We start from the raw sequence: 9744 nt of genomic DNA on the forward strand, positions 1-9744 counted from the left end.
CCCGGCTGGCTCAGTAGGTGGACCCTGTGACTCTTGATCTTGGGGTTATGAGTTCAAGCTCCACGTTGACATGGAACCTACTTTAAAAAGACACATTTTTTAAAAAGGCATTTCGGATTTTATTTATTTGAGAGAGAGTGAGAGAGAACACGAGAGAGGAGAAGGTCAAAGGGAGAAGCAGACTCCCCGTGGAGCTGGGAGCCCGACATGGGACTTGATTCCGGGTCTCCAGGATCATGACCTGAGCCAAAGGCAGATGCTTAACCACCTGAACCACCCAGGTGCCCAAAAAAAACCATTTTTTAGGGGGCACCTGGGTGGCTCAGTCGTTTAAGCATCTGACTCTTGGTTTCAGCTCATTCGTGGGATCAGGTCTAAGAGATAGTATTTCTGGAGTCTGAGAAGGCTCAAGACTTTTTTTACTAGAAATTGATTGCAGGGGCACCTGGGTGGCTCAGTGGGTTAAGCCGCTGCCTTCGGCTCGGGTCATGATCTCAGGGTCCTGGGATCGAGTCCCGCATCGGGCTCTCTGCTCAGCAGGGAGCCTGCTTCCCTCTCTCTCTGCCTGCCTCTCCGACTACTTGTGATTTCTCTCTGTCAAATAATAAATAAAATCTTTAAAAAAAAATAAAAAAATAAAAAAAAGAAATTGATTGCATCTTCACTTTCCATTTTTTAAAAAAGGGTTTTATTTATTTATTTGAGAGAGGGAGAGAGCACATGAGCAGGGGGAGCAGCAGAAGGAGAGGGAGAAGCAGGCTCCCCGCTGAGTAGGGATCCTGATGCGGGGCTTGATTTCAGGACCCTGGGATCATGACCTGAGCCGAAAGCAGATGCTTAACCGACTAAGCCACCCAGGTGCCCTAAATAGCCTCTTTGAAGAAATGTCTATTCAAGTTCTTTGCCCATTTTTTTTTTTTAAAGATTTTATTTATTTATTTGACAGACAGAGATCACAAGTAGGCCGAGAGGCAGGCAGAGAGAGAGAGAGAGGAGGAAGCAGGTTCCCTGCTGAGCAGAGAGCCTGATGCGGGACTCGATCCCGGGACCCCGAGATCATGACCTGAGCCGAAGGCAGCGGCTTAACCCACTGAGCCACCCAGGCGCCCTCTTTGCCCATTTTTAAATAGGCTTTTTTGTTGTTGTTGTTGAGTTGTGTTGTATTTGCATCCCCCACCCCAAGAATATTGAGCCCTCATGTTAAGGCTTTTAGACCCTCCTAGAAGTCCCCCCATTGTCCTCTTGAAATGTTGCCTTACAATCCCACTTTATCACCTCAAGGACAGTGCCTGCCTGGAGATCCCCTATTAGCTTTCTCTGTAACTTCCAGAAATTTCTCTAATCTGGATATTAATCCCTCACCAGATAATATAAGTTCCCCCAGCCATGCCAAAGTGATGCATTCCTATGAAACCTTTTATAAGTCAAAAATGACCTAAAGTGAAGAAGTAATTATGAATTTATGTGGAAAAAATTGTTAGTGTTCCCAGATCCAGAATAAATGGGGAGAAAGCCCCGATGCTCGCAGACGCAGGTCAGAGCTCCGGCGGCTCGCTGCTGGGATGCTGAGTGTCCTCCCGGGGAAGGACTTGGGGCGCCCCTCCCACTGCGTAGTTGGGCGCCGTCCTCTGTAACGTCCACTAGGAATCCAATGCTGAATACTATTTTCGCTTTTAATCTTTTCTCCTAAAAAGGAAAATTCTCTTCAGATTTCCTTTGGTTAAAAAAACAGGTACTAATGTAGGTCTTTCGTAAAAGCCAAGTGGCGTAATGGAACTTTAGAAAAGGGAGGGAGACCAGGGTTACTTACAAATACTTTTGATTTTGGTTTTAGGCGCCCTCTCAGGACTTTAGGGGAAATGGATGGGGGGGGGCACCCCCGACCTCCCCGCCCCCCCACCCCCCAGGGCAGGGCAGCAGGGGAGAGACCCAACTGGAGGGGGGAGATGTTCCAGCTGAGAGAGCAGGGGGCGTGGTCTCGGGATGGGGACAGTGGGTGGATGCTGGCTGCCCTCGAGGACCTCAACAAGGTTCCTCTCTGGAGCTCAGATCGGAGACACGAGACAAGGTCCGAAGCTCGGGAGATGGAGCAGGTGGAAGTGGGAGGGCCCACCTGGGTCCCCAGACCCTTTTTTTGGGGTAGAGAAAGCTGCTGCCCCGGGGGAGGGGGCAAGGGGAGGCAGGGGGGCTCTTGAGGATGGAGGGAAGGGCCAGTTATAAGTAGCACCTTCAGCTGGATTCGGCCCAGGATTTGGCTCTACTCCAAACACCCCGCCTCAGCAGGACACACAGGAAATGGGGGGATCCTCTAAGATCTTCCGAGTTAAAGCACCCCCACAGTAGCCACTCAGACAAGTCAACACAGAGCCAGGCACCCGGGCCCCTTCAACGTGGTTTCTGTTCATTTTCATGTCTCTACTCATCTTAGGGCACCCTCATTATCTCCCCCAAGTCTCTTATTTGCCTCATCCTGGGAATATCAGGTCCCCATGCTAACGTCTTTAGACCCTGCCCACAAGTCCCTCCACTGCCCTCGTGCAACCCCACCTCATCACCTCAAGGACACTGCCTGCCTGGAGATCCCCTGTTAACTTCCTCTCTGGAAACCGAGCACCCCCTTCACCCAAGTTCAGCAGGAAGGAGGCGTCTCATCACCTCCTCCAACGCACCCCAGGCTTCCTAGTACTGAGCGCGAAGGAAGCCAACTGTGTTAGCATTTCCTGTCGATCACTGGGGGCCACGGTGTGAGTCAGGCCTGCCCCGTCCGGGACCCACCAGCAGCCTCTACCTCGCTGGGGTCCCCCCCCCACTCCGGACCCCCTGCTCTTCTCTGGGGCTGGCCCGAAGAGCTGCCCCTGGACTTCTGCAGTTGTAACACTGTGGCTGGGCTTCCGTCCTGTGGGGGCCACACCCACTCCCCCCACCCCGGCTGCCCTGGACCTCATTAGGGCGACTTTCTCCTACAGGCTGGCCACCATGGTGCTCCCGGGGCTGCTGCCCAGGGCCTGCGGGACTCCACTCATCTCCCTGCTTCTCGTCTGCTGTCTGCTGCCCCCAGGTGAGGCAAGTCAGGCTGGGGAGGACTGGAGCTGGGGTACTGGCAGAGGGCCGGCAGGGTGGGGACGGGAATTGATGAAGCAGAGCTTCCCTCACCCCGCTCCTGGCCCTGTAACACTTCCCTAAACTCGCATCTGACAGGTATTCACCCAGCGGCCTCAACAGAGCAGCTGTTTACCTCGGCCTTCAGGGCTCCCTGATGCCCTGTGACTTGCCCCGCCCCGCCCACCCACAGACTCCTTCCCTGGACCTCTGTCTCTACTTTCCCCTCTGCCGGGATCTCTTCCCTTTCACTCAGAACACCCCTACTACTTTCCCTTCAGAGCTGGCCCGATTTGCCTCCTCCTCCAGGAAGCTTTTGTTGGCTCACTTCCTCCTCCAGGCTGGATCAGGGTCTCCCCTAGCCTTCCTCAGGGCTTTCCCCAATTCCTGACCAATCATCTGTCTTCCCCACTGGACTGAAGCGCCACAAACGCAGGGAGGTGGTGTTAAGAGGGGGGCGCTGTGGGGGGCTGGGGAGAGGCACCGGCCCATAGTGTCCCTCTGCTCCCCACAGGTGCCCCAGGACAGCAGTTCCCGCTGAAGGTGGAGGTCCAGAGCCCCGTGGTGCCTGCCGGGGGGTCCTTCTTGGTCAACTGCAGTACGGATTGCCCCAATCCCAACCTCATCACCCTAGAGACATCCCTATCCAAGGAACCTGTGGGCAATGGCCCGGGCTGGGCGGCCTTCCAGCTCTTCAATCTGACTGGTGACACCCAGGTCCTCTGCTCTGGCTTCTGCAATGGTGTTCAGATGATAGGCTTCTTGATCATCACAGAGTACCGTGAGTGACGGAGCCTGGAGGTGGGACCAGCCTGGGGCAGTAGTTGGGGGGTAGAGAGCGAGGGGTGTGGGGGAGCAGGGAACCCTGAGTCTGCAGAGATGGACCAGGGCTCTGACCCAGAGTGTGGACCTGGGCGTGTGTGTGTGTATGTGTGTGTGTGTGTGTGTGTGTGTGTGTGTGTAGAGAGAGAGGCGCATCTCAACCACATGCCAAGGCAACAGCTGCGGAATCAATTTACTTGGGTCCCATCAAGCACTTTTTTCGACGACATCTCCTTCTTTTCTTCCTCTATTTCTTATGGCAGGTAATAAATCATGTATGTGGTTTCAAATCAAGAGTTATAAAAAGGCATCAAAGTCAGAACCTCCATTCTTCCTAGTGCTGGCTGTGATGTTTTCATGTGGACACTGGGCGCTCTTTCAGTCCGTAAGCAGCCCCAGGCTGGGGGAGGAACCTCTGTCCTCATCTGCGAAGTCTCATTCCGCAGATGAGGACAGAGGGCTCAGTGGGGTCAAGTCGCTTGTCGGGGCTCACAGCCCACGAGTGGAGAAGCTGGTCATCTGGTTCTCAGGTCCTTGCTCCTAACAGCTGAGTCTTCCCCAATCCCCACCATTACCAGTTTCTTCTCTCTCTCTTTTTTTTTTTTTTTTAAGATTTTATTGATTTTATTTATTTATTTGACAGAGAGAGATCACAAGTAGGCAGAGGCAGCAAAGAGAGAGGAGGAAGCAGGGCCTCCCATGGAGCAGAGAGCCCGATGCGGGGCTCAATCCTAGGACCCTGGGATCATGACCTGAGCCGAAGGCAGAGGCTTTAACCCACTGAGCCACCCAGGCGCTCCTGTTACCAGTCTCTTGTGCTTCCTGCCAGAGTTTCTCTGCATTTAAAGGAATCCAATAGATCAGAAAAGAGAGCACGCCCCTCCTGGTCCCGGCCATTTGGCGGAGCCTTCATAGAGAAGTGTGGTATATGCTTGGGACCGTGTGTGCGCCTGTGTCTGTGTCCCCATGTGCGTGTCTGTGCATGTAAATACGTGTGTCATCATCTCTGCGAGTCTGTGTGGAGTGTACACAGGCGTTAGTGTCTGTCTGCATGTTTGTGTGTGCCTGTGGCGTGTGTGGATGTGAATGTGAGTGTGGGTAGGTCTGGCTCAGGATCTGCGCCTATGTGTGTCTCTGTGTGTGAGCGTGTGTTTCTGTGTCGGTGTGTATTTGTGTGTGATGGGCGTGGAGGTCTGTGTCGGGACACGTCTGTGCTTTTATGTCTTTGTATCATATTTCTGTGTAAAGTGCGGATCTCTGTGTGTCCCAGATACCTCTGTCCAGTGTTCTGTGGAAGCCTGTCAGTCCTGGCTTACAGGAGCCAAAGGCACTCATCCGTTCGAGACCCTGAGTCACGCTGGGTAGCTAGCTTAAAAGCAGCCAGAGTAGGAGTATTTACACTGCAGAAATCGGCAAACGCTCCATGTTGGGGCTGTCCCACCCCACCCCAGCCCTGAGTTCCCAAGTGTTACTAGCATGGGCCCACAGGCCACCATCTCTGACCCCTGGTGCCTGAGGCTGGATGGGGGCCCTTTTTGTTAAATACTCTAAAATTGTAAATACAGGCTTCTCCTGCTTCCAAAGGAAAGCACTCCTGTGAAACCTTTTGTGAGTCAAAATGATGTAAAGTGGGTGCGCCTGGGGGCCTCAGTCCTTAAGTGTCTGCCTTCAGCTCAGGTCAGGATCCCAGAGTCCTGAGATAGAGCCCATCAGGCCCCCTGCTCAGCAGAGAGCCTGCTTCTCCCTCTCCCTCTGCTGCTCCCCTTGCTTGTGTGCATTTTCTCTCTCTCTCAAATAAATAAATAAAATCCTTTTAAAAAATGATGGAAAGTGAAGAAGCAATCAATTTCTATTGAAGAAAATCTTGAGCATTCTCAGATGCCAAAAATAACATCTCCTAGGCTTTTCTGATACATCTTACGGACACATTTTGCTAACAGGCTCACAAAATAAATGGGGAGAAAGTCCTGATGCTCACAGACGCAGGTCAGAGCTCCGGCGGCTCGCCGCTGGGATGCTGAGTGCCATCCCAGGGAAGGACCTTGGGCGACCCTCCCACTGGACGTGATATCTGCTGCCCTATAACCCCTCCCTGCAAAACCAACACTGAATGCTATCTATGCTTTTCACCAATTTTTTTTTTAAAGATTGATTTATTTATTTGAGAGGGAGCACAAGCAGGAGGGGCAGAGGGAGAGGGAGAGAGAATTTCAAGCTGAGTCTGCACTGAACACAGAGCCCAACGTGGTACTCGATCTCATGACCCTGGGATCATGATTTGAGCAGAAACCCAGGGCTGGAGGCCTAACCGACTGTGCACAGGCGCCCCTGGCCATTTTCCTTTCCTTTTCTTTTTTAAGAGATTTTATTTATCTGAAAGAGAGAGAGAGTGAGAGACCACGAGCCGAGGGAGGGGCAGAGGGAGAGGGAGAAGCAGGCTCTCTGATGATCAGGGAGCCCGTTGTGGGGCTGGATCCATCCCAGGACCTGCGATCACAACCTTAGAGGAAGGCAGAGACTTAACTGATGGAGGCACCCAGGCGCCCCCTGGCTATTTTTCTTAAAAGCGGAAATCCTCTTCTGAGTTCTTCTGCTTAGTGAAAACAGGTGCTAATTAATGTTGGGCTTTCACCAAAGTGGAGTCATGAACTTTTGGAAAGCGGGGGACACCTGCAGGAAGATGTTAGCTATTTTTCACAGCAGCCGGTGCACTGGCCTCCGTGTGATAGCTGAGATCCAGGCTTGAGTTGTCGAGGGCCCAAGATGCTTCCCGAAGGGGGTCCGGGGTTTGGTCCGCATGCCTAGGAGGGGCACTGCAGCTGCCGCTGGGAGCAGACCCAGCCAGCCTGGGGCTGTGCAGTCCCTCAGGGCAGTGCCAGGGCACCCTGAGAGGCTGCCCCAGAAGAGCCTTGAGTGCCTGGGACTGACTGAGAAGGCCAAGGCCAGAGTCCAGGCCAGACGCTGGGAGGTGGGCTGTGGGAGTCCCAGGCTGTGACATCAAGGAGGCAGGGAAACACACAGGGGCCTGGAGTTTGGGTGACTCACCTTCTAACCCTTTCTGGCTCTGTGTCCTTGAGTAGATCACCTTACTCTCACCTCTCTGGGCCTTGGTTTCCTCAACCGTAAAGCAGAAGGGTACAGAGATTTCGCGTGGTTGCTGCGTGCGGGAAGGAGGATGACATTCGGAAAGTCTAAGGAACACTAAATAAACAGGAACTTTTATAAGTACTAATAACATTGTCAGTGGTCATAAATTAGTCCCCTTTCTTCCCCCCCCCTTTTTTTTCTCAACTGTGAATTTCTCAGGAACAGAATAGAAACTGACTTCTCTTTCAGTTCCTGGCAAGGGATCCCACAAAACAGGAAATAATAATCATGATGTTAAGGACAATAGCAAACACTTCTGGCACAGTACTCAGCCCTCCCCATTTATTAACTCAAAGTTCAGTTCTGCCCTGGGCCACCTCAGCCTTCTCTCCGCTCCCTGGGGTGGGAGCTGTAGGGCTGGCTGGTGAGTACAACACTCCCCACTCCCAACCTCGCCCCAGGGTTCCCGGAGCGAGTGGAGCTGTTACCCCTGCCCCGCTGGCAGCCCGTGGGAGAAAACCTCACCCTGCGCTGCCAGGTGGCAGGCGGGGCGCCCCGGAGAAACCTCACCGTGGTGCTGCTCCGCGGGGAGGAGGAGCTGAGCCGGCAGCCCGCCGTCGGGGAGCCCGCCGAGGTCACGGTCACGGTGCTGGCGGGCAGAGACGACCACCTCGCCAATTTCTCCTGCCGCACGGAACTGGACCTGAGGCCCGGAGGGCTGGAATTGTTCCAGAACAGCTCGGCCCCCAGGCAGCTCCAAACCTTTGGTGAGGGAAGAGACTGCAGAGGGTGGGTGATGAGCTGAGCCAGAGAAGGGGTACCCTGGCCGGGAGGTTTCTTGCAAATGGAGTGGACTGGACCTCAGCGGCTTCTGGGAAGGGATGCCCTTGGCCACTGAGGACTGTGCAGCCTCAGCTGGGAGACTCACGGCCCGGTAACTAACGAGAAGTCTAAGGGGGTGTGTCCTGGGAAGGGGGTGAGCCAGGCCACAAGATATCCTGGGAAAGAAGGACCCTGGTTCGGGACAGTGTGCATTCCATGGGGAAAGGGACGCCCAGGGCTCTGGGAGACCTTCCTCCTGCTCACGTGCGCCCTTCTCCCCAGCACTGCCCGCGACCACTCCACACCTCACTGTCCGTCGGTTCTTGGAGGTAGGAACGACTTGGTCCGTGAACTGCACCCTGGACGGGTTGTTCCCCGCCTCTGAGGTCCAGGTCCACCTGGCGCTGGGGAACCAGACGCTGAACTCTACAGTCGAGAGTCACGAGAACACGATCACAGCCACAGCCACAGCCACAGCGAGTATAGAGCAGGAGGGTGCCCAGGAGATTGTCTGCAACATGACATTGGCGAACGTCAGCTGGGAGGCCCGGGAGAACATAACCATCTACAGTAAGAGGGGGCGGAGCCAAGACAGCAGGCCCGCGGAGACAAGGGGCGGGGCGTCAGTATCCGGAACGGAGTGACATATATAGGGCGGAGACTAAACTGGAGAGGTGGGGTCTGAGCCAGCAGAGAGGAAGGGGTTGTCGTGTGGGCGAGGCCTAAATTACCCGAAGGGTGTATATGTGGCAAGATTACCCCAAGCTGGACTGGGGCGGCGGGGGTGGCGGGGGCTAGGGGCGTCGCACAGAGTAGCATAAAGGCATGGCCTGGATACTCCAAGAAAGAGGCAGGTGGAGGGCGGGGACAGTCCTATGTGAGGGGCGTGGTCAGTGACCTGGGAAATGTCCCGTCTTTAGGCTTCCAGGGGCCCATCCTAAACCTGAGTGAGCCCAGCGCCCCCGAGGGGACCGCAGTGACTGTGACTTGCTTGGCCGGACCCCGAGTCCAGGTCACGCTGGATGGAATTCCAGCTCCGGCCCCTGGACAGCCTGTCCAGTTTCAGCTAAACGCCACCGAGACGGAGGACAGGCGCATTTTCTTCTGCAGTGCGACCCTCCGGGTGGATGGGGAGATCTTACACAGAAACAGCAGCGTCCAGTTGCGTGTCCTGTGTGAGTAGGTCACTCTGATCTTTAAACCCTTGCTCTCCTGGTTTGGTGGGAAGTCTCTCCCTTGCCCCACTGTGCCTCGAGTGTGTCTTATCATTGGACTGATCCACAGACGGTCCCAAGATTGACCAAGCCAAATGTCCTCAACGCTTGACGTGGAAAGATAGGACTACCCATGTCCTGCAGTGCCAGGCTCGGGGCAACCCGGACCCCACGCTGCACTGTTTCCAGGAAGGCTCCCGGCTCAAGGTGCCCATCGGGATCCCATTCCTCGTCAGGTTAAATCATAATGGAACGTACTCCTGCAAGGCGGCCAGCTCACGAGGCACACACACTATAACCGTGGTGATGAACGTTTTGGGTGAGCCAAGATGGGGCCGCGGGTATAGACGGGCAAGCCCGGGCGGGGGCGTGGGGCGGCAGAGCGTGTGTATTTATTTCTTGCTTCTCTGCATAGATCGGAACGCCCGCGCCGTCAGCATCGTCCTGGGGATGTCAGCGGTCCTGGGCGTGGTGACGATCTGCGCTGCCTTACTGTACGTCTTCCGGGTCCATAGGCATGGTGGCATCTACCATGTGAACCAGGGGAGCACTTCGTTTCCCCTGACGTCTAGGCAGCCCGAGGAGTCTGTGGGGGAGGATCCATCCTGAATCTCCAGCTGGGGGAATGCTGGACCAAAGACGATGGGGGGTTTGACTGTATCCCCGGATTCCGCACCAATAAAGCTCTCAAAATCCGGAG

General features: G+C 54.8%; 1 protein-coding gene across 2 annotated transcripts; it reads left to right on the forward strand.

Moving 5' to 3' along the window:
* Positions 1-1977: 1977 nt before the first annotated feature.
* Positions 1978-9743, forward strand: ICAM3 (intercellular adhesion molecule 3). 2 transcript variants are annotated; one of them, XM_045084194.1, is made up of 8 exons: positions 1978-2068; positions 2967-3058; positions 3614-3880; positions 7470-7775; positions 8113-8400; positions 8751-9005; positions 9115-9363; positions 9460-9743. In XM_045084194.1, exons 1-8 carry the CDS (start codon positions 2001-2003, stop codon positions 9651-9653), a joined length of 1719 nt encoding a protein of 572 aa, XP_044940129.1. In that variant the 5' UTR covers positions 1978-2000; the 3' UTR covers positions 9654-9743. The 2 variants fall into 2 exon arrangements, with proteins under 2 accessions (XP_044940129.1, XP_012909623.1); XM_013054169.2 differs by lacking the exon at positions 1978-2068 and adding an exon at positions 2537-2744.
* Position 9744: the final 1 nt, after the last annotated feature.

This window comes from Mustela putorius, unplaced genomic scaffold (genome assembly GCF_011764305.1).
Source record: "Mustela putorius furo isolate JIRA1106 unplaced genomic scaffold, ASM1176430v1.1 tig00000095_pilon_pilon_pilon, whole genome shotgun sequence".
In the NCBI taxonomy this organism is placed as follows: domain Eukaryota; kingdom Metazoa; phylum Chordata; class Mammalia; order Carnivora; family Mustelidae; genus Mustela; species Mustela putorius.